We start from the raw sequence: 25930 nt of genomic DNA, 5'->3' as shown, positions 1-25930 counted from the left end.
AAGCTCTTCAACCTCCTCCTTTCCTTTAGCCTCATCCAGAAGTTTCGTGAAGTTTCAGATATTCGAGGGCCACTTCCCCCTTTGAAGCCGGCTCTTGGTGCTTCCTCTTTCTATTGTGACCCACTCTCTTGAAGATTTGCTTTTCCCCAACACCCAGGCCCTCCTCCCGAGCAGATTTCCCATTTCCTTTAAACTCCAAAGACTCCCCAGACGTATCATAGCTTTTCCCAGATCCCCTCTTGAAGATTTGCTTTTCCCCAATCCCCATACGTATCATAGCTTTCTAGCATTGCAAGGAGGTTGGAGACGAACCTTTTTTTTCTTTTCGCCTCTGTCAGAATGTCTTCCTACAACCTTCTTCTTATAGAGAAAAGGACCGACCCTACTGACCACCGGCAACGAAGGGTTGTAATAATTATCAGCGAACCCATACGCATCGTGCATGCTAGAGACGTTTTCCCCAAGAAATCCTTTCGTATTCTGTCTTGGAGACAGTTTTCCAGCTGGAGGACGCTTAACGAAAGATCTTTGTTTCGTTTTCCAGAGTGCCTTATTTATCATTTGCACGATCGAGATTTCTGACATCCTTTACTTTCTTCGGGACTAGGGCCAGTTTTCTATCATTCTTTTTATCCTTTTTAAAGTCCCATGTTCCTTGGTTATTCGTTCCTGATTTGCCACATGTTTGCACATTTAATACCTTTTATTTTTCCAAATCAACCAACCGGCTTATTTCTCTTCCAGCTTTTGGAGGCCTTAGCATGCCAGCCAATAATGTTTCAGCCCGATTAGACCCCAATTCAAATTTGAATTCAGGGTTTTCCAACGGTTCATTTCCTTTCTTCTAAGCTGGGACTGATTTTCCTTCTCGCCTCGCCGGAAACGACCATCTCTTCCGATATCAATATACCGTAAGTAGATTCGGTTATAACCCCCATATGGGACTTACCATTAATGTTCATTTCACCATTAATAGATCCTTCATCCAGCATCGTCATAACACCTATTAAATAACTTCTATTCTCAACCTTCAAACTAATAAATGGACATAAACGTTTCCAATATGAGGTGAGAACTTTAGCTGAAGCAAAGGCCATACAATGGTCATGATTCTCTCATAGTTTAACTTGAAGAACTTGGCCAAAAACCCTACCTAATGCTTCAACTATTGAGGAAGTCCAAGCATGAAATGGAATACCATCGAATCTTATCCAGATAATCTTGGCACCTGCATGAAAAGCTGGATTCCATGTATGTAAGGAGGCAATTGGACTCCCCAACGCGTCCCCTCCTGGCCGTAGGACCCAGCTTGCTTGGTTTTCCGATTCAAATCTAAATAGAACCTCCAGTCACAAAAGGTTTTGGAAGTTGAGGGATATTCCATGACTTTTTGGCCCATTCCCAGACCTCCTCAAGCTTCCATTTAGAACCTTTCATACAGCCCACTAGGCACATTTTGAGGACCATCTTCCGATCCTTTATCTCTTTATAAGAGATGCTAATTTCCGGAAAACAGCCACTGATTCCAGATTTTAGGACAATCTCTACCATGCTACAAGTCAGGGACATTTGAGGGCTCTTTATGCCAGCTATACCTTTCTCTCTGAACAGCAAACACTTTCTGCAACAACTACGCCTTCCAAAATTATAGCATCCGCAGTCCTTACATTTCCAATCGCCTGAGGCTTATCTGAACTAATGTTTAATCTTGCTCCCGCAACCCATCGACCTGATTTTCCCGTTTCTCCTGGGAAGTTTCTCTATTCAAGTATTGGCCTCTCCTCCTCGCCTCCCGATCCATAGGCATATTACTTGAGCGCTTCTCGGCGAGGAACGAGGAGAGGTATTTATACTCTTCCCATTACCGAGTATGATGAGGTTTTTCCTACAGGAATCTCTATGAATCTCCAAGGCTTGAAGAGCATCAAAAACAGAGTAACCACCTTCTATAAGATCCAGGTAAACATCTTTCAAGCTCTCGATCCTATAGCCACAGCTGCAAACCCCCCATCCAATGCCACTACCCAGACAAATCACCACGCAGGATCTCTCCCACCGGTGGCTGAAGAAATCTCGGATCGTCATTCCTACCATGCATCAATCATCCACTCACTTTTTCTTGTGCTCCATATCTCTAACTTGGCAAAAGGGGATCCTGGTTTCAAACTCCATTGTCGCACCACTCTTCCTTGCCGTTGTTTTCAAGGGTCTCGATCATCACCTCCAGAGCATCAATACCGGTCACCCAAAATTGACATCTTCCCCCACTCATTCTAGCTACCACACCTCCAGCGCATTGGCAGAGCCAGACCATCTTTAGACAAGCTTACCCCAGATACCGTCTTTGAATCCCGATATCGTGTCAAGTTTCATTGTTTCTTCATAGGAGCTCATCGAATATGAAAACAAACCAATGCTACTGGGTTGGCCTTATTTTACAACTGCAGACTTCCCTTTTTATGGTTTCTCCACCTCTCCTTCAACCTTCGGGATGCGGGATGATCAAGCTTTGAGGTCTACACTTCTCTGTAAAGAACGGTCTCTGTTTGAGCAGATTTTGCCACACCTCCCGCAGGCCACCCGTCTTCGGAAGTTGTGATATCAACACTTCTTGCATAGTCAGTCTCCAAGCTTCCAGTTCTGTCGCTCTTCATCCTCCTCGTATCACCGTGCTTCCTTTCCCTTCACTACATCCCAAAGAGATTCTCCCTCCTCTTTATTCTTATTGTCTGTATCCTTCTTGTTTTCCGGCTTCACGCCAACGTTTGCAAGTAGTTTGCAGATAATAGCTTCTTCCATTCATTCCATCATATTGGCCGGGGGCCCAATAGACTCATGTCCAATCTTAATGACTTCAACTCGACCGACTAAAAGTTCAAGCAACCTTTTTTTTTTTGGAATGGTTCAAGCAACGGTCATGGACTGCATGATATTACCTCTATTAACTTCTCAAATAATAAAACCCACCAGTCCTAGTTTCTTTCTTAGCTTTTATTATTTGACAGGTTAATAGAGGCAAGGTTTTAGTTTTCAGTTTCAGTTTCAGTTCCAGTCATCATGGAAGGAAATCTTGTAAAATTGCGGAAACGAATGAGAACATACAAATGACGAAATTTTTAATCTTTTAAAAAAAATGTGCAGATGATGAAATTTTAAGATGAAATTTTGGGAAATGCTAGAAAAAGAATAAATACATACTTAGAAAGCATCGCATAAGCAATAAAACCATCCACCCTTTCAAAAAAAAAAAAAAAAACAACAAAACCATCCATAATGGCTTAATCACATCGAACATCCTAAGACATGCGTTGTCACTCATGTCTAAAACAATGAAGGCAATAAAGAAGTAAAATGTAAATAAGTATAAGAAAAATACAATGACTAGTTTTTCCTCTAAGGATCCCAACTCTATGTCAATACCACATAGAGATACAAGGTATTATTGGTCCCATGCCGATGTGGCATCCCATGCATAAGATACGGTTATTGTGCTCTGCAGTTCAATGATGTTGCCTACCAAATATCGTTCTCTGCATTAATGATATAAAATGAAATGCAAATAATAACATTTTTCTATTCTTTTATCGTTCTGACCATTTCGGTCGAATTTTGGGAATTTCGGTCGAATTTTGTGAATTTAGGTTGAATTTCAGGAATTTTGGTCAAAATTTCAGGGAAATAATGATGTAAAAGGAAATCATGTAGATTTTGTTTCGGTGGGGATGGAAATGGAAATATTTCGGTCATTTCAGGGAAATTTAAAACGATGAACAGAGGGAATATCATGCAGTCCAGTTATGAAGTGTTTATTGCTTTAAGACAAGTTGGACTGCCGGTCGAAGAAGTGTAGGTTGCTTGAACTACTCTAATGTTGAATTTATCAAGGCCAACAAAAAGAAAAGAAACTATTCTAATGTGGACCCAAGTGGAATAACTCCTTATTGATTGGAAAACAAGTCGTGGATTGTATGACTAAAGTCAAAGAAGTGGACTTGCCTTGCCTAAAAAATGCTCTATTTGTGTTCCTCTTGATACCTCAAAATCAAGCGGTTGGTCACCACATCTAGAGCCTCCTTCTCTTGCTGATTTTGATCCCCTATCAGAAACATAACAAATTTTTCTTGTCAGAGTGGCGTAGGGTTTAATGACCAAAGCAGAGGGTCTAATGCTTTAATTTGTCAATCAGAGGATTAAATAAAGTTTTTTCACAAAGTTTTTAGCAAAGAATCCTACGAAACTTCCTCAAGTGTTGGAACGAAAGGAACATGAGGAAAAATTCTGGGATATAGAAAACCCCACTATCATAATTTTTGCCACCCAATACATATTCAGTGCATTACACGCGTGGCACATCAGATTGTACCAGCGAATTTGTGATGTGTATAACATGATATTTATAATCTGGACATTATACAGGGATGCATAAGGCAAACCCTTTGTATTACACTATGAGATATTGGAGACCTGAAAATTTGATATATATTGCCCATATGTAGCAATATTGGAGATAAGACTGGCTAGAATGTCTTCATGTCCTTGGAAAATAGCTGGGTGGTTAGTTGAATTAAGCGATCTGTGCAGAAGTGTTTTTGCATCTTTCTATCATATCCCCCGCTCTTCAAATGACATAGCAGACAGTCTTTCTAGGGAGGGAGTAGATTGCCCATCCCTGAGAACTGGACACACCTTCCCCTGCCTTTGGATTAAGGTGTCTGTCTTCATTTTTTCTCTAGGTGGCTCTTGTCTTGTAGTAACAAAACTCAGATCCCTATGTGAGGTAGCACCTCTGTTTTAGCAGCATGTGCCTTTTTGGTTTTTCCTCTCTTTAAGTGGGATTTTGATCACAGCTTATTACTATGAGTTATATTTAGGTAGACTAGGTTGTTATATCATGTACTGATGCATCTCGTTCCTCTTCTTGTATCTCTGGTTTATCTATGTTAATGAAATCTGTTACCTTAAAAAATCCAGATTGGAAGATAAGTGATACCATGGTTGTAACCAATGTAGTTAACCCACTAGTTTACTAACGTGTCTATCAAGTTTAGACATGTGGCGAAAATGCCGTTGAAACATCATCTAATACCCATTCAGACCTATATACCAAGAATGAAGAAAAAATGGCAACAGTTTTTTACTTTCAAAACAATATTATGAGACACAGCTCTAGCTCCATAAAGGGAAAAAAACTTTGGTACTTTAAGGTTCTCTATAATCTGCAAATATGCAATAAGTCAAAGGAGAAAATCCAAAGCAGGTTAACGGTTGCTTGGAGATTGCAAATATTTTCTCTATTTTATGCTTTGGCATTCTATTGTATGGTTTTGGTTTGATATTCTAAAATTGAGATATGCAATAAGTCAAAGGAGGAAATCCCAAGCAGGTTAACAGTTGCTTGGAGATTGCAAATATGTTCTCTATTTTATGCTTTGGCATTCTATTGTATGGTTTTGGTTTGATATTCTAAAATTGAGACATGCAATAAGTCAAAGGAGGAAATCCAAAGCAGGTTAACGGTTGCTTGGAAATTGCAAATATGTTCTCTATTTTCTGCTTTGGCATTCTATTGTATGGTTTTGGTTTGATATTCTAAAATTGAGATGATATATCTCCATTTATAATAACAATCAAATATTTCCTGCTCTGTATTCCTTATCTCTGCTTTAATTCGACTCTAGCACACCCAAATATGCATAAAAATCATAATAAGAAACACATAAAGCAAATCTCTAAATATGATTTCAAATTTCAATAACATAAAGCACTAAACATCCAATAAAAGCCTCTGGTATACACTGTTACTGCAGGAAAGCAGAAAAGGAAAGCTGCTTAAACTGCAAGGATTAATCTGATTCTTGGAAAAAGGCATAGTTTACATCATACCATTCCTTCGAAATGAAAGGCAATAAATAAATTAAATTAAATTAAATTAAATGACAGAAATCATTCAATGGAGTCAGCAATAGCTCACCTGTGTCGCTCCCCAAATGCCAAGATTTTCCAAACAAAAAATTAGATTCTCATGGAGCCTTGATATTAGCTTAATCTTCTTCTGAAGACTTTTTGGGTCATCAACCCTCCTTCTGATCATGGATATACACTGTTTTTATCATAATAAAATAAAATAGATAAATGATAGCCTGGTGGAATAAAACAAAATCTGTGCAACAACAAAAACAATAAGAATGACATACCTGGTTTTTTATCGTCTCGAGGTTTTTACCATAAGTTAGATAAGAGCTTGAAGCACTGTTAACAACAGGACCATAATAGTAAATCTTCGTGTTCGGAGAAGCCACAAGGCTTTCCAGTTCTTCATTGTCATCAACTGAACAAACCTAATGAAATTGCTAACTATTATAATATTTCAAAAATTATAAAACGGAATAAAACGAGTCTAGACCAAGAGAGAAAACTGAATATAAATAGTAGCGCATGAGACAAAATTGAATACAAAGAGTAGCCCAAAATCTAGCATGAACTTATAGCATAATCCAATCCACCTCTGCGTCAAGTAAATCCTCTAGACTGTTGATGCTTTTGGAAAAATGCATTTCATTGGATCCACCTGGAAAAGCAATACATGTACTAATGTAGATCAAATATGTAAAATGAGTAAAATTAAACTAGAAAAACACATCACCAAGTAGCTGGTGATGTAATTGAGCTGAATAAATCGTTTCGTCCAAAAGGCCAAAGAACCAAGTATTGGCTTTCTTAAAATTGGTGATTTAATAAAAAAAGTGCCGAGCATCACCGAGTCAACAAGGTCAAATTTTATATGTCAGGCTAGTGGACACTTTCATTTTACAAAATTTGCCAACTTTCAAACCTTCAAACATAGGTTTTCAATAAAATAAAATAAATATACCCAAAGAATGAAATAAAATATATCATGTAAGTCGTCAAGAGAAACAAAACAAAGTTCAGGCTTTAACAATAAGACAAGAACAAATATTTCCCTCCATAGAAAACTATGGAAAGTAAATATATCCTGGTTCTAAAAAAATGAAAAGCAGTAGCAGCCCCATGTTGTTTGACTTAGATTATTTTCCAGACTTTGTAGGTGAGGAAAGTGAAGGAGCCTTTGCCGATGAATAGGAAACGACGCAATAAATTCGTTTGTACTGCAGGCACATGAGTTAATTGTGTTTTAAGAACCACATAACGAACTCACGTGCACCGAGGATGCCTAGTCATACCGTTCTATGTGCCAACGAAGACGTTGGGCCTTAAATAGGGGAGGATTGTAAGATCCCACATGATAAAGTGAGATGTCTTAGGTTTTCAAGAAATTTGATATGTTGCATTGGTACGTCCTAGGAAAGGGTGATTGACAGAATTTAATTAAAAGCTATGCACCTCCCTCATGATTCTCATGATACACTTAAAGGAAAACACAACACCAGCTACATTACCTGATCACATTTGACAACACAAATAATGGACGAAACCATATTATAATACGTTGTTTGTTCATAACTAAATTACCTGATACATTGTTTGCTTATGACACAAAAGTAACGGACGCCATAAAATGTTGTTTGTTTACGAAACACACTAACAAATTCCATAACACGTTGTCTATTTAACTATTGAATCTTCCTTCAAATTCATAAATTGTATCTAACTTAGAAATTTTCAAAGTTGGTTGGAGAAGTACACTCTCCTTTAGTTGTATTGTATGCATATCACATTAGAATTGTAATTTTAATACATAAAAATTGTTAACGTAAGGGAATTTAGGGAGTCGAATTTCGGGGATGAAATTCATTTAAAGGGCACCAAGGACCTATAAAGATACAAATCCTAATTAAATCTAGGTTGTAGCTCTTTTGATCAAAGATTAACAGCTACATCTGCGATTTTGAGTTTTCGGACTGTAGGATATGTAAATTAGATATTGGATCGATCCCTAATCTGTAAGATTCTTGTGTATTTCCTATTCCGCATTAGATTAAACGATCTTAAAAATCAACGGTCATAGTGTCTTTTCGTCACTTTTAGTATAGCCTAATTTTGGGGCACCAAATCTTGTCTGTTCGACATGATTTCGATCTCGGTAGATGAGTATTTTGAATACCTATCCAACGAACCCAAGGTTTAGCGATTCGGACGTAATTGAGCAAGTTATGACCATTTTTCTATTAGGCTTAGGCATAGTTACGTTTTTTGCCTTATTAGGCAACTTTTAGGTTGCTTTATTTAAAAAAACTAAAATGTAAGAGTAATCTAATATAACCTAAATGCCAATAGTATATTAGAATGAGCTAGGAAACCCTATATTGATATTTCCACCTTTCTTAAATTAGTAATCTAATAATTAAAATCCTTCTTGAAATAAAACTCTAGGCTAAGTTTATTAGGCAACTTTTAGGTTGCTTTATTTAAAAAAACTAAAATGTAAAAGTAATCTAATATAACCTAAATGCCAATAGTATATTAGAATAAGCTAGGAAACCCTATATTGATATTTCCACCCTTCTTAAATTAGTAATCTAATAATTAAAATCCTTCTTGAAATAAAACTCAAGGCAAAGTTAATAAATAAACCCATCTATGGTTATTTTTAATCACCTAAAAATTGAAGGAAAAGGAAATAAAGAGGGGAGAAGAAAGGAAGAAGAAAAGCTACGATTGGTTTTTCGTCTTCGAGTAAGTGCCCAAAAACCTATTTTTGGTATTTTTGGATGTAAAATTGATGTGTTTTTGTTTTTTAGTGTTTTCGGTTGTTCAAATTAGGATTTTAAATGTATTTCACATGGATCTTGATTTCTTTTCAATCAAGAAAAGAGTTTTTTATTTTCTTTTTAGGGTTTTTAATGTAGAAATCATAATTTTCTTATGTGAAACTATTTCTAAATCTATTTTAAAGTGTTGGGGGGTTTGTTTATATATGTTTTAACCCACACGTGTAATTTAAAGAAATTTTTATCGCCTCTCCTTACATGATGATTTTACAAAGTTTTGTACCATAAAAATTGCTAATTTTTACAGATTTATATCCCTAATTAGTTGCTGATTTTGGCAGATTTAAACCCTAATTAGTTGCTGATTTTCACTGTTTTATATCCCTAAATCGGTGCTGATTTTGAGTATTTAAGCATATAAGTAGGTGCTGATTTTTCATAGTCTTTAAGGCATAACAAGTTCAGATTTCCATGGTTTTTAGTTCATGATTAAGTGTTGATTTTCGTAGTTTTATTTAATGATTAGTCGCAGATTTTTATAGTTATTAGGGCTGATTTAGTTGCAGATTTTCAGAGTATTTTGATGAAAAAAATATATATTTTAGGGTACGGAAAATATGATTTTTGGGACCATATAGAGACTAGAGAGTAGTTGAACAAATAAATAAAAATACATAGGACAATAATAGGCATATGTTAAATAACTTTAACATAAGACGGAAAGAAGAAATTGACACCGAGCTAATTATTAAATTTGGACCTCAGGATCCTCATCTTCATATCAGTATGTCAGGACTCCGTGCGATCACCTAGACTTCAATATCAAGGCAAGTTATGACTGACTTTTATAATATTAGTTACAATTATGATTTCTGTGATTATATTTCTGTTTCCTATGATTATTCACATTCTTTTTACACCTATGTCATTGAATTAACTGATTATCCCCGTAGAATTTCTTGTAGTAGGACTTTTTATTTTTAGGCCATAATCTATATACACGGTGATTTTGTTTACGCCTCGTACTATAGTACGGGAAGGACATAGAGCTATGTGTGGCCACTTACCGACGGGTTTGTGATGATTTCCATCGTGTATATACTTATGAGGAGATAGATATGACCCATATACCCTGTCGAGATGACATGATACTTCTCATAGTTTACCTATCTCTATATGTACTCTGTATGATTGACGCTCTCTTATATGATTCCATGATTTGCCATCTTTAGTATATTCCCTTGACATTCTCACATGCGTATTGATATTCTTTATCCTTAGCAATAAATCTTATAATTCTTATTGTTTTTTCCTTATCACATGTGAATGCCATGGGAAACATCTTTATAAAGTAGATTTGTCACTTTTATTATCCAAGCCAGTCACATGAGCTTGTTGTTTGACTTAGATTATTTTCCAGACTTTGTAGCTGAAGAAAGTGAAGGAGCGTTTGCCGATGAACAGGTCTAGGTGGCACTTAGGATGGGAGAGAGCACTCATAGGATTTCTTTTGGAGTCGACATAAAACATGTAATAGACATTCTGTTAATGTAAATTGAATTGTTTAGTTGTTGTTTCCCTTTTTGGGGTAGCAATTCGGATTTTGGGATTTTTTTAAAAAAAATAATCTCTAAAAATTTGCCATAAATCCGGGTCGTTAAAGTATTACATACCGGAACCCATGTCGAGTCTTCAAGATTGTTGGCTCTCACTACCATTGGCTCTGATACCATGTTCGATGAATCAAGTTCATGAAGTGGAGATTGAAGAGAAAGAGAGGAGTAAGAGAAGAGAACAGATGAGGCACTTATTACCCTCTCCCACACAAATACATATATATGGGCGAGTAAATAGGTTACAAGAATGACAAGAATGCCCTCAATGACTTAATACACTTAACAATCATAACATATTTTTTATTTTTCTTACAAAATTAAGTCATTAAACTTTCAAAAAAGTACAAAATCAAGGCATATGTAGATTTAGTCATGCCTTTTTATACATAAATTTATGTTCCATCGTTTTTTTTTAAAGGTAAATTTATGTTCTATCTTCTCATTATGTTATATCTTTATTATAATTCTTTTATAAAATATTAAAAATAAAAATAAATTAAAAAAGAAAGATATCTTTGCCCCTACCTCTTCATTAATGTGCCAAATTGATCGAGTAAAAAAAGGTAGGGGCAGACCAAAAACAACTTGGGTAGAAACAGTCAAGAAAGACTTGATAGCTAGGAACATAATAGAGACCATGACCTTAGATAGGATAGAATCGAAGAAAATGATCCACGTAGAAGAACCCAACTAGAGCCGGGATTAGAGCCGGGTAGATTCCTTTTACGTTCTTCATGAAATTTCTCTAAGGATTCATTTTAGCGGACCCCAACTAGTTTGGGACAAAGGCTTTGTTGAGTTGCGTTGAAAAAAGAAAGATATCTTTCTTTGTCATTTAGTGTAATAATGGTGTATTTTTTATATATATATATATATATATATATATTTTTTTTTTTTTTTTTTTTTTTTGAATGGTATATATATATATATTTTATATATATATATATATATATATATATATATATATATATCTGTGTGAGCGTGCGTGTAAGAAAATTATATTTATGATTGCTAGGAATAAAAATGTGCGGGTGTTCGAGTGTTTAGAGTTTAGACAGGATGGAGGGAAGGGTGGTGTGGGGTGTTTTTTCTAGAATTGTCTAGGAACCTAACAAATTTTGAGCTTATTTGTTTTTTTTTTATGAATGATTGCCAATTGCATTGCAAAAAGAGATCGAGATAGTCAAGGTGCATAGATCATGGAGCCCAAAACAAAGATAAATACAAAGATTTCCAGGAGAATTTCACCTCAGGGGGGATCAAACAAAGCCAATGACTCTTTCGACACCCGTTCTCTAGCAAACCTATCGGCCACCTCATTACCAACTGGCGAACACGCTTGAATTGTAGAGATAATGGCTTCATCCAGTAGAACATTTCATCAAAAAAACGGATCAAATCTCCACGGGTGATATTGTGACTAGTTTTGCCACTTTATAACATTCAAAGATTCCCTTCTACAATCACATTGTCTACTCTATTCACGGCCAAAAGTTTTATGCCCTAGTGAGCAACACGAACCTCGGCCACCGACGTGTCCGCCTCCCCAATAGGACCCGCGAATGCCCAAACTACTTCCCTTTGTTCATTCCTTAAAACACTCCCAATACTGGCCGGACCGGGATTGCCCAAGCTCGATCCATCAAAGTTTAACTTTAGGGTATTGCGACACTTTTTGCTTCCTTTCTACACTCCAACAAATTTCTCTCCATCCTTCCCGTAAGTCATAAGCAGATACAAAAGTGAAAGATGGGAAGGATCTCACCCAACCAATCGTGAATGCAACCGCTTTGATGAATAAGAATGCAGGACTTCTAGAATATCCTTTAAATATTCTCGCATTTCTTTCCTTCCATAGAACCCAAATTATAGCTAGTAGGGATACATTCCACAAAAATTTTCCTTTTATCTTCCATGGGGCAGCCGTCCAACCATGAATGAGATCAATAAGGTTTTCAAGGAAAACCCAATGAATACCAAACCGACTAAGAAGCTTGCCCCCATACCTCCCTAGCCACTTTGCAATGGAGGAGAATATGGTTGTTGTTTCTCCTTCCTTTACGAATAAGGCACAGTGGTCAATAATTAATACTTTCCGCTTCCTTAAGAAATCCACTGTTTGAATCCTCCCACGACAAGCGGCCCAACCAAAAGTGCAAACCCTAGGCGAAGCTTGGATTGTCCAAACTTTGCTATTTTTGCAGACACAGAGCATACCATGAGCTTATTTGTTATACTAACCTTCTTTGCAGATTAGAGGAGATCTATATCCCTTTGGATCAGCCAAACCATAGACTTCACCAAAATTTCCATATGAAACCGACATATTTCCATTTACGTTGTGACGAAACACATAATGAAACCAAAACTTGAAATCTTGATAAAATCCATGTCAATAAAACTGCATGCCACACCCCTTTTGAGATTATAATGGGAATTCAGCCTAAGAGCACCAAACGAATTGGTTCCTTTGCCTCCTGAAGAGAGACCAAGTGCTAATGATGACAACTTTTCTACTCATCGAGCAAATTCATGATACTGTAAAAAAAAAGGGATTGTAACGAGCAATGAGCCATACGAGTCCGAAGCTAATTTACATCAAAAGTTTGTTGGGTTTAATAAAGGATACGGTTATTATTTGCATCATGCCATGAAGTTTCCACCTTGCACCAATCCAGCCACTATATTTTCCCACAACCAAAAATCAGGCAGCCTAAAGACCCATCAAACACCTAGAAATGGGTCATAAGCAGCCGGACCCTTCCCATTGATGTTCCTTACATCTTATTTTGTGGCCCTCTGTCCATATTCGGTCTAGAACCCTGAACCTAATGAAACCCTAATTGATACACCCATTTTCCGTTGGAACTTCTATAACAAATTTCGAATTCATTTTAAACCATCATCGGCTGGTTGTTCTAATTTGTGGAGAAAATATTCAACGATAAGTGTTGAATCTGAAGATCCTACATCAAGGTCGAATAAGTGGTTCAACCAATCACTGGTAATCTAAGTTATAAATTTCGTTTCGTTCGCCGTTTCGTTTCGGCTACCGAAACCGAACATTTCAGTGTTTTGTCTGTTTCGTTCGGCATTTCATTCGAAACTTTTCGTTCCGCTACGATGAGGGAATTTTTTTTCCAATAGTTAAAAATATGAAAAAAAAAATAAAAATTGTGAGAAAAATAGAATAAACAATTAATTGGACAAAATATGTAGAAGATCCAACATTTACTTAAAGGAAAATCACTATCAGCTGAAATGCCCATGTTGACCAGGATGTTGACCAGTGAGTTGACCAGTGCCTAACAAGATGAAAAAATTTTAGAGACCAAATTATGAGACTTTTTTTACCGGACTTTTGGGATTTAATAATGTTTGGAAATGATAGATTTTATGAATTTTTGAAATTAGAAAAATACCTCATCGTTTAGAAGTTAGGATTTTGACCTGACCAATTTTTTCGCATTTTGTACTAGAACTGGAAAGTTGACTTTTTACCCTTGTAGATTTGCGTGTTGAAACTATTTTTAATAGATCCAAATGGGGGTATTCCCATATTTACATGCAAATCTTAGAACCAGGAAACAGAAATAGGGAGGAGAAGAAGCAGGAAGAGAAAAAAAAACAGGAATTGTGAAATTCCGGACGAAACAGCACATTCCGCCTGTTTCGTCCATAATCCCGGATTCCGGCCGGAACAACCGGGACCGGAATTCCGACCGGAACGGCATGTATGGCCATTCCGTTCCGGATTCCGGCCCGGAACCGGAATTCCGGTCCATTCCGGCCGGAACGGAACGGAATTTATAACTATGCTGGTAATAAATCAAAGTAGTATTTTTTTTCTATTTTTTGAATGGTTACATCAAAGTAGTATTCGAAAGGATACATAAATAATTGTCAATCTTATATATAGAACATATAGAGAACAGATAATTTCTAAATGGGATGGCAAGAATATTACCTTTCCCAATGATAGGAGAGGCAGTCATCCCAAATATGCGAGGACGCTTTGTGGTACTCGCTTTGTAGAACTCCTACATAGTTGCCAGCATAAAAGTAAGCTTATAAAGAAATACGGTAATTAAAACTAAATTCTCCGAATCATAAAAATATAAGTATGCTACAGCATGTGCACCTTCATGATTTGTGCATAAGGATGTCTATTTTGCGTTTGTGCGTGATGGCATTCATCAAATATCAAAAGTGCAATAAATTCCATCCTGATGAAACAATGCTCTAAATTGTGTAGAAGTATTTGAGGGGTCATAACCAAAACCTGCACAGCACATCACAGCAGAGAAAGTATTATAAAACTAAACCGGATGACAAGAAAGCCTTCAAAAACCCCATGGTCTTTACATACAAGAGAGAAAGAGATCAGCACCAGAAATTAAGAAAATTACAGTCAAGCAGCAGGCAATGTAAGATCAAAAGTAACTCGCACCAACTGAAATATAAATTGCCAAAGGCCCAAAACAAGTAAAGATATTCAAAACCACACCCAATAATTCTTTAAAAGAGAAGCAACCTTTAAGTTTTGGTTTTATTGATATAGAGGCAAGGTGAACTTTCGGCTTTAATGACTGTTAATTACATTTTCTTAATTAAAAAAAAAGTGCCTCTTATTGTTCATCAAGAGGTTCCCTAAATAAAACAACTTACAAAACACAAAAAAATTAAATTAGATATTAGCCTTGATGCTTCTGTAGACGTTTCGTTCAAGAAATCCTTCTTTGAGTGAAGTTCTTAGATTTGTCATGAATTTAAGATCTCAACACTTCTAAAAATCCTATTTTTCATATTTTGACTCTTTCTAGGAGTCCTCTCGGACGAGACCCTTTGAGTCGATAGAAAATTTTGATGTTCAGTATATTTCTTAGATGAAGTGGATGCTAAGCTCTAAATAAAGTCCAGTTCGACCATGAGATCCAGTTCGTATAGACAAGTGGATGTCAAGTTCAAAAAAGAACCCAGATCATCTAACGGACAAACTGAATGCCTACTTACTTCCCCAGATCAAACAAGTCGACCTGAGGAATCAGGGGCAACTGATGGGGACTAAAAATGACCATCCAAACACAAACCTACAGGTGGCAGAAGGACAGCTAGGTGATTATACCACCTAACAAGGGGTAACTAAGTAATCATACCCCCTAGAAGAAGGTTCTAGAGCAAATTCTGTCTAATCACAGGTTGACACATGTCTGGGGGCAGAAAGGTAATCTAATATGCAGACTCCAACTATAAATAGCCTTCACAGGTTCAAAGGTAAGGGTCCGAATCCCAAAATTCAGTATTCATAGAAGATTTTCCTTATTTGTTGCACTTACTGACTTAAGCATCAGAGGGCCCTCCTGGAGTAACCGCTCCGGGTTAGCCGTCTGACCTTTTGCTACCTCGTGCAGGTCCACCTGCGCTCTTCCGAAGCCATATAAGCAGATCTCCAATTTTTGAACACAACATTACCCATGTATTTGAACACTCAAAGAGGTGTACAACCGTGGTAAGTTAAGATTATCAAGTTTGTCAACCAAACATTTTGTTGGATTTATCTCTTAATTTCCACGCAATCTATTCCCATCTTTTTCACATGTGTATTTGACTGCACGAAGAGGTGTACAACCGTGGTAAGTTAAGCTCCAAGTTTGTTAACTTCGGTTAGGACATTTTTATCCTAAGATCTTTAAAAACTAAATAACATTTTTATGCTAAGATTTTTAAAAACTAAACACCTTATTATTTACACGTGTATTTGACACCTCATTTTTGCCCGGACTGCGACCGACCGCAGCCGAGAGATCCAATAATGAACCAAACCGTGCTTCTTGAATGAGCCAGAACTCGAAATACCCCCAAGACGGATGAGAAAAGATAATTTTCAAAGCAAATTGGAGAACTACCAAGAAAAGTAAAAAATTTCATAAATCAAGTATAAAACTTTAGCATGTTCAGTTTTTACCCTCTCCCGCCGCTGACAGATCTCCCATGCCACGTTTCGTAAACAGCTATAGCGCCGAATAAGCCACTGACAGTAGGATAGGAAATAGGGGGTTGTCCCCTTTTGTTCTAGGGGGCTGTCCCCTATTGTTTTGCATTGTTTTACATCCAAAATAACAGAGCCTTTATGATAGAAGCTATCTTCCTTAAGAAATTACTGTGTGCAGCTTCCATTTTTGGGCACAGACAATTTCAAGTGAAAATCTATACAGTTGAGGTTACACTTGTACCATAAGATCTGGGACAAAGGATAACAATCTTGAGCTGACGGGTTTGCGCCAGCATTATGTGTGTGGTGTATGTGTGGGTCATATTGAACATTAACGTATTATTATATGATCATGAAAAAATGGCATACAACTGACAATGAACTCTGAATTGACGAAAAACACATAGACTGAAAACGAATTGAAACAATACTATAGCAAAAAATAAAGCATCCTAGCTGTAATGAAATGTTAAGACTCATTATCAGGTCCTTCAAGTTTGGTTATAGAGGATATGAATGGTTCACGAACGGCCATCGAGGGGCAGTGTTCACTTATCAGCGAGTCCTGAATCAGAGCGGGAGCGACAAGTCGCCGTATGCCCCAGCCAGGGAAGGCAGCCCGCAGGTTTTGACGGGGCGATCAGTCCCCAGCTCCTCCTGAGCCCTAAAGTAAAGGGAATAAAATATAACTAGAAAGAAATCCTACCATTAATGGACTGGACAAAGTAATTCCTTAATTCTGAGAATGAGAACCATAAACCCAAACGTAAAATTATTTGTGGTCATTTGATAGACGTTTGATCATTAATTGAAGGTCTCAAGTAGGGTGCAAGTTTCTGGGCTTTTAGGTTCATTAGGCTGACTCCGGTTCAGATTTAATTCAATTCAGTTTTAGCTAAAACTCAACCCCGAAAGTTGTAAAGCAAACCACGTTCAATATGATGAAGCCTTGGTTCAAGACCAATTTTGACTTCTTAGATGTGAGACAGCAGCATCCCTTGCCAGTGAAAACAGCTATATAGAATTAACTAATTAACATGTTGATGGAAACGATACTTCACAAATCAGAAAAGAGGCTCAACTTGGTAATGGGTCCCACCATTAGTGTTAAAACTTAAAAGTGTCTTTTTATTTGAGTCATGTGGTTTTAATCGAGTCATTTATGGCCCTTAAGTCCATAAGGGTATTTCATTTTTTGTCTTCTTAAATCAAGTGATTTTTGAAAGAAAGATAAGGCCCATCTATTTCCACGACATGTTTTATGTGGAGAGTATTTAAGGCTTGTCTATTTCCCACGACATGTTTTATGTGGGGAATCTTTAAGTCGTTAGGAATGTATTTGAGTCTATTCTTTTAAATTCACTTAAGTCACTTAAGTGAATTCATAGAGGTGGGAGTTGGGTTTACTAATTTTTGTGAGAGACATTTCTAGAGTTTAGGGTCGGTGTCTAAAGGGCCCATATGTGCCTTCCGTCATGTTGTAGGTAGAGTCTAGAATCATGAGAAGAAGTCGATGCATATTATGAAAAGCCTTAGGGCAACAACATGTGATGATGATGAATTGATGAACAAATTTTGAAAATTTGCTATCGCAAATCATTGAAGAGCGGTAATCCATCGATCTTGGTGTGTGTTAAAGTATAAAAGACTGAATAACACCATCTCCAACGGCTTGAGCTTTTAGAGCAATTGGTAGTTTCACATGGTATCAGAGGAATTGCCCTGGGTTCAAAACTCCTTGATATTAAAAATTCACATGTAAAGGCCAACCCAAAAGAGGGGCCACATGTGCCATGTGTAGGCCAACCCTAAAAAGAAGTTCCACAGTGAGGAGGAGTGTTGAAGTATAAAAGATTAAATAATGCCATCTCCAATGGCTTAAGCTTTTGGAGTAATTGATAGTTTCAGTGTGAGGTCTTGATCAACCCAGAGGTGTGATGCCTTGATCAACCAAGAGGTGTGATGCCAGTGTGATGCCTTTGGTATTTATCCTTTTTCTTCTATCTATTCAAAGGTAATCAGTAATCTTTCTCTTGTTCTCATCTTCACTACTTCTCGATTTTTTAACGAAGATCTTTAGTTCCAGTGAAATATTACTTTTGACTCCAATCTGCCTAAAGGATCTAATGATCACTTCAAATCACAATTCCAACAGTCAGATTGATTAATCTCTGTTGTGAACTTCTTTATATTTTCTGATTTAAGATTCAAAAGTTCCAGTGAGTATTTTGTGATTTAAGATTTGAAAGTTCCAGCGAGATATTGTTTTAGACTCGGAACGTGCTGAAGATTTGAGTGATTAAATCTGATCTTGAATCCTATACTTAGATTTGATTAACAATAAATCCAACAGACGAGTAGTATTTTTGTTTTGGATTCTAGTGATTGAGATTATCCTTGAATTCAATGGTCAGAATTGATCATACAAGTGAAACTACATCCAACCCATAGATCGATTGAATTTGATAGAAATTTCACTTCGTAGAAATATTGGGTGTTAGTTCTCCTTCTAGGTCTGCATCAATTTTGGTATCAAACCTACGAGAAATAGTTTCAATCCCTGTTAATATAATGTATGGTATAAAGATTTATCATTGGTGCGATTGAATGCGTGCAACTCTACTCTCAAAACTATGCAAGATGACCAATTTCAACAATGCACAACAAGTGTATCCAAAGAAATGACTAAATATGGCTAACCTCAAGTTGTTCAATCTCTCTCTCCCAGTCAGGATGGCTCTTCAAGCGCTTAGAATTGCCAAAATGTCTCCCAACCTTGAAATTGGTGGAGTTTTCAATGACCATGGCTTGCTACATAAACAAACAAATTAATTACAATCCAATGCATATGAACAATGAATGCTTTAAAATTCATATTGGATGGATGGAAGGATGCGTCTTTACCCTTTTGTGCCTTGGAATATCAGTAATATGCCCTTGTTAAAGTTAAAAATAAGTAATTACCAAATTTGATGATGTCATCGGCACACATAGACAAGCTAACTGACCAAAATTTGAAGAGAATGATGAAACTAATAAGGGGTTTGCTAGCGTCCATCGCAGAAGGCATTTCGTGGATGGCATGTTGCATGTGAGAGCAGCCACGTTGTGAATGAAGACAAAATCTGCTGAAAAGTGGGCCTATGTGGCTGCTCTCACATGCAACAGGCCATCTGCAAAATGCCCTCTGCGATGGATGCCAGCAAATCCCAACTAATAACAGTAGGGCATGATTGCTTATTTCTCCAACCCAGTATAAGAAGTGTACTAGCTACGCAAGAAAAGAAAATGGGCTTGGTCAGTCTCTCATGTACTCAAAATTAAATTGTAGATATTTACGTGGTCACCCAAATAATGAAGATGCATGGGACGTGTGACAAAACCGAACCAACCCAATTGAAAGAATAATAGGCGCAAAGTTGACCAGCCAAATAAAAATCATAATCCCACAGAGTGATCAACCTATTAATAGCTACTTAATTCCAACTACTTATGTACAAGCTGATGCAATGGACAGCAGCATCCAATTTAGCACACATAAGTACAAAAGGGCTAGACAAAGTAAGGAAGGAGCGTCAACAATGTGAAGGTGATGAGTAAAAGACAAGAGTTATGAACATTCTTCCACAAAGCAAGGATGCTAAGTTCTAGCTGAAAGAAATGCCTAATCACTAAATTTGCTCAAACCATCTCAATTTTAAGCTCTTTGCAAAATGGGCATATCATATTTGTAAGCAAAAATTGTTTGTGTAGGTAATGGACAGTTCCGAATCTTATTAGAGGCAACACTTGCAAGTGCAACCAAAGGCCATTGACTAGGTGGGACCTTAAACTACCATGTTGCCTTCGGATATGGTCTGGTATGACATTAAACTACCATGTCGCCTCAGTATATGGTTCGGAGGATACTTAAAAGCTCCACTTATAGTCTAGAATGACTCTGAACTACCATGTTTACGGTCTTGTGAGACCTTAATGCACACCCCTCTGTCCCACGGAATGGCCTGGCACTACCTTAACCACCACGTTGCCTTCAATAATTATGTTGCCTCAATTATCATGTTTTACAAAATCTTGAATTTTGCATCACATATTTTATTTTATCACATATCAACTGGGGCAACCCACTGCCTTATACATGAGCGCCGCATTGCTCAAATTATTTTACTCTCATTAGCATCGTTTTAAAAACTTGCATTATATTCAAGGCAAGTTGGATAGCTTGAGATAGCTCCCATAGCTACTCTCACACATCCCCTTTGCCAAATCAACATGAAGACCTTACGGACTTCATTGTGCGCTACTGCCCCATTGTTTTCTCTCTTTCTTTTACACTATTCTACTTTACCCTTTGTTCTACCTCTCTTTTCTTCCTCCGTGCCTATCTTATTCTTGGCTATCCCTTTAGGGCACCCAAGAGAAGCATCTCATAGGCATCAATTTTCAGCTTAAATACTTAAAACTAAGAACCCCATTTCATATTTCATTTCTTTGCCACTTATTGCACACAAGTGACAAAGAGGGGCAAATGTAAGCAAGCATTTTTTCAAAAAAAAAAAAAAATTGTCTTTTTTCTCTTTCATAACAGCCACCAAAATGCTATGGATTCTTCACAGAATTACAACGCATACCCCTCTACCTTCAAGTATAGAAAAACACATAGAACCCCTCAAAATTACAATTGTGTGCCATTGAACCCTAAAATACGATTCTTCCCCTTTTCAAAAATCTTTTTTCCTTCTCCAATGGAAACCTGCTCATTTCCTTCCTAATCAAACACAAAATCATTCCTTAAAAATGCCAAATCCATTCAAAACATCAAAGCTTGCCTTTAGACTCCCATTTCCACGAAAAACCCAATTTCCCTCTTAAAAACCTTCCCCATATGCCCAAATCAATTAAAAATCCCTAAACCTCTCATCATCATAAAAAATATCTTTCAATCAAACCCGTTTTCACACCCATTACTTCAAAAAACCTAACCAACTTCGATCCTAGTTAACCCTAATTGATTCTCTCAAAATGACATTTTCTCCACCCTTTTCACCTATAAATAGGCCATCCTGCAGCCTTCAAAGGCACGAAAATCACAAGGCACAAAAGCCACTACGAGCTTCCAATTTCTATTTCTCTCTTCTTCTCTCAAGCTTTTCCACTATTCCCTACTCTTTTATACATCTTTTTCCCGTCATTTAACACCGAGGCAGCAGCTTGGAAAGGGTGGAGAAAAATGCCTTCAAACATCCCCACACGATCTTCATCTCGATCTCTTTCCCCTCCTCAGCTCGGACGCCCATGAGCAGTTCAGTGGTCATCTCTTAAAAGGGGAAGGACTGAACTCCATTATCTTTATCCCATTACTTAGTAATATTCTTTCTCTAATGTTATATGTTTATTAAGTTTGTTGCTGAATGTTTCATTTTCAGTAGTTTCTTGCACAATATACTTTACTCTAACACTAGGTCTATTCACCACAAGATTTCATTCAAGATCTTTTGCACAATATACTTCACTCTAACACTAGGTCTCTTTTATTATTACTCTCTTTATTTTGACTTAAACTCTCAGATTTCATCAAGATCTGTTTTATTGTATGCATCTTCTGGATTTAGAAATCAGTTTCTTTACTCGTACTATTGTGCATGCCGGGTCTGATTCCTATATTCTGAGATTATTTTATTTGTTGGGAAAGATACTGCAAAGTTTCATATCCTCATTTGCTTAAAACAGATCGTTTATAAGCCATTTGTTTATAACCATCTTATTTTACCCATTGATTATAGGTTCAATTTTTAATCTCAAAGGTCCCTTGGTATCGAGAACTCCCTGTTTTAAAAACCCCTCTTTGAAACCAATCATTTGACTTTGAAAATAACTCTTTAATACATTCTATATTTCAGTTCATGCTATTTTGCTTTACATGTATAGACTTCAAGCTTCTCATTTCTGCTTGCATATTGATACACTTTAAGAATCAGTTCTTTACGCTGCCTTTTCAAGTTGCATCTTGTGTTACTTGGAGTTGTTAAAGTATAAAAGAATAAATAAAAACTTCTCCAGCAGCTTAAGCTTTTGGAGTAACTATTTGTTTCACGTGGTATCAGAGCAAAGGTCCTGAGTTCAAACCTCCTTGATGTTAAAAATCCACATGCAATGGTCAACCCAAAAGTGGGGCCACATGTGCCACGTGTAGGCCAACCCAAAGAAAGAGGGGCCACACGGGAGGGTGTGTTAAAGTCTAAAAGAATAAATAACACCTTCTCCAACAGCTTAAGCTTTTGGAGTAACTGGTAGTTTCATAGGAGTAAATAGGGAATCAATTCTCTTCGCTGCTTGCACTGTCACACTTTTATTTAAACTCTAAACTTTATACTCTGTTTACGTTATAGCCCATTGGTGCACATACAGTGGTGCACCAATCGCTAAATATCTCTAAATACTTGAATATCTAAATCGCCTATACCTTATACTCTAAATATCTCCACGTGTTTCCTTAGGCCTATCAACCGCTAGACTAAGATTAATACTTTAACAATTATTGTCTATAACATAAGCGCCTCCCCCCCCCACCCCCCCCCCCCCCCCCCCCCCCACACACACACACACACCAAAAAAAAAAAAAAAAAGGATCTCCAATAGGTTGGATTGAACCATTTAATTTTCCAAACAATTGTATGCTGCCTTGGATTGAGTTTATAAATTGTATAATTTCTGCAGGCACTTAAATTACATGTGCATTTTTATAAAATCTGATATCAGTTGTTTGTTATCATATCAGTTTATGCTTCAGATCTATTATTCCTATTAGTCCACTATCCGACTAACTATTTGTACTACATCTGAGAATCATAAATACCTTGCAATTGCTAGTCCTTAGAGCTTATTAGGAATGTTTTATTACTGCATTTTGGGCTCAACTGCTTGGATCATTCAAATCCCTATCTACTTTATTGTAGTTGCACACATACATATACTCGCACCCTGTCAAAGCATCAGACATCTAATCACACCACTTTAGCACACTGATTGCAGACTGCAGTATCTGTCTCAAGTACATATTAGTTACATCCCTCGTCGCGAATTGCGAAACCTGCTAAGACAGACAAAGAGATCTCTTCACTATTGTATATCCGCCTCACAACTCGCCGGCCAGGTTAAGCTCGGACTCGCTCACATTAAACAATATAATCCAAACCCTATAAATACACCACCAGATTTAAATTCCCAACCTTGAATAGCCTCCCAACACCTAAAATAGGATTAATTAAATCTTAAATCAAACTAAACCATTAGACTCCAATCCAAGCTTTAAAGTCCTCTCTTTAATTATATTTAAATTCAAAATTCAATATATCCCCTGTTACTAATTTCAAAATTCAAACACTCAAAATTTCAAAATTTATTAGTTATAAAATTTATTAGAAAAAATAGAAACAGATTCCATACACAATAGTTCATACACTCACCTGTTGAACAAGGTGTACCGTCGGGGCAAGGAAAATGCAAACACTTTTCAGCGGTTTTCTGATCAAATGACCGAGCTCGTATATAAGTAGAACGGCAATGAGCGTCTTCCCGCATCCCGTCCCCAGATAAACGATTATATTCTTCTCTATAGCTTTCTTACAGAGCATCAACTGATATCTAAATCCATCAAACAAAAAAAAGGAAAAATGAAAAGAAGACAGAACCAGAAAAAATTACACAAAAGATCAGAATAGAAACAACAAATGCTTCAAAGGAAAACATAAGCAACGAAAATAAGTCAAAAATGAATGAAATATCTAAGATGAAACAAAATTAGCTGAAGAAAAACTCAAAAAATCAACCAAATTACAGAAAAATAGGAACATGTTGGGGTTCCATGCAAAAGCAAATAGTCCCAAATCGGTAATGGGCAACCTCCCTCTAACGGCTAGCTTTTAGGGGTGAGTTCTACCCATAGTTATAAATTATGTTCTGTTCCGGCCAGAATGGACTGGAATTCCAGTTACGGGCCGGAATCTGGAACGGAATGGCCATATATGCCATTATGGTCGGAATTCCGGCCGGAATGACCGGAATTCCACCGGAATCCGGAATTCAAGACGAAACAGGCAGAATGTGCTGTTTCGTCCGGAATTCCACAATTCCTGTTTTTTTTTCATCTATTCTCTTCCTGTTTCTTCTTCTCCCTTCTGTTCCCTGGTTCTATTTACAAGTAAAGTCATTTTATTGTCCATTTACTTAAGATTTACATGTAAATAAGGGAATACCCTCCATTTGGATCTATTAAAAATAGTTTCAAGACCTAAATCTAAAACGATAAAAAGTCAACTTTCCAGTTCTAGCACAAAATGCGAAAAAATGGGTCGGGTCAAAATCCTAACATCCAAACGATGGGGTATTTTTCTAATTTTAAAAATTCATAAAATCTATCATGTCCAAACATTATTAAATCCCAAAAGTCCGGTAAAAAAAGTCTCATAATTTGGTCTCTTAAAATTTTTCATCTTGTCAGGCACTGGTCAACACAGATGAGGCCATTCGATCGATCGGCTCAACCGGAGTAGGGTCTTACCTCTCGATCTTCAGGGAATTTGGGGGGATCCCCCCCTTTCAGGGCAACCTAATGCCCTTCGTCGCCATGATAGTGATAACTCTATTCGATCTGCTCAGAGGCTAGCTCTACTCACTTACCACTAACTCAAAGACATTGAATTCTCAAAACTTAAGGGTTAGGGTGTAGACCGAGTGCAATTCAGTTCAGCAATAAGCTACAGGAGAGCTGTGCGCTAAGCGAGTGTTTCCCTCAAAAGAAGCACGAGGTGAACGTCTTTCAATGCTTTATTTCTTAGTTGAGTGAAGCAGGAATAGTTCCGTTAGGTGTAATCCTGAGGAGTGAGTCTAGTGCTTCGCTTGATGGAAGCAGTAGGGGAACTCAAAAGAGAATCAGAGAATCAAATTGAAGATAAATTATACCTATACCTCACTGATCCCACTCAATATTTTACACCGATGTATCATACTCTCTCGACCAGGTCATCATAAAAAAAGACTGATCAATCTTTCCGAAGTGAGAGAACGAGGGAAGGCGCGCTAGCCTGGCGCGCTACAACTAACAGCCAACTTAAAAACGTTAGCGCGCCAGAACTTATAAGCAAACGTAAGGGCGTAAGACTACTAAGGGTGTTTAGGGGGCTTTTCAACCTAGCTTCAAATACATACTAATAAGGGCGTGATAGGGGCGCCACATATAACACTTTTTTGAAGTGCTTCAGGAAGAATCGCGCTAACGTGCGCGTTACAATCTATACTAATAAGGGCTAAGAGAGGGGGGGGGGGGGGGGGGGGGGGGGGGGGGGGGCCTACACGTAGTCAGGCCTATCACGCCCTTCTGAGTCTTGAGTGAAGTTCGCTTGCTGGTTAGGCTTGGTTGACTTGGTCAAAAAATGAAGTAGGTTTCGGGGGTTCATTGCTTAGTAAACCTCCCATGCTGGTAAGGTCGGGAGGCTGGTCAACAAAGGCATTTCAGCTGATAGTGATTTTCCTTTGAGTAAATGTTGGATCTTCTACATATTTTGTTCAATTAAATGTTTCTTCTATTTTTCTCACAATTTCTGATTTTTTGGGATTTTTTTTTCATATTTTTA

The 25930-nt window shown here is 37.3% G+C and overlaps 1 protein-coding gene across 2 annotated transcripts in view; it reads right to left on the bottom strand.

Moving 5' to 3' along the window:
- Positions 1-25930, bottom strand: part of DCL4 (dicer-like 4) — a 77216-nt gene that overhangs the window by 49915 nt on the left and 1371 nt on the right. For both annotated transcript variants that reach the window (XM_077367066.1, XM_077367067.1), the window contains exons 2-8: positions 23765-23942; positions 18999-19109; positions 14448-14588; positions 14274-14346; positions 6504-6568; positions 6195-6338; positions 5972-6100 (exon numbers count right to left, since the gene is read on the bottom strand). In XM_077367066.1, the coding sequence (XP_077223181.1) occupies positions 5972-6100; positions 6195-6338; positions 6504-6568; positions 14274-14346; positions 14448-14588; positions 18999-19109; positions 23765-23942 (841 nt within the window). The remainder of the gene's footprint in view (positions 1-5971; positions 6101-6194; positions 6339-6503; positions 6569-14273; positions 14347-14447; positions 14589-18998; positions 19110-23764; positions 23943-25930) is intronic.

This window comes from Tasmannia lanceolata, unplaced genomic scaffold (assembly GCF_043159265.1).
Source record: "Tasmannia lanceolata isolate RefF3 unplaced genomic scaffold, GAP_Taslan_0.1 ptg000023l, whole genome shotgun sequence".
Lineage (NCBI taxonomy): Eukaryota > Viridiplantae > Streptophyta > Magnoliopsida > Canellales > Winteraceae > Tasmannia > Tasmannia lanceolata.
The sequence above is the reverse complement of the archived record's forward strand: the minus strand, read 5'-3'. Positions and strand labels throughout refer to the sequence as shown.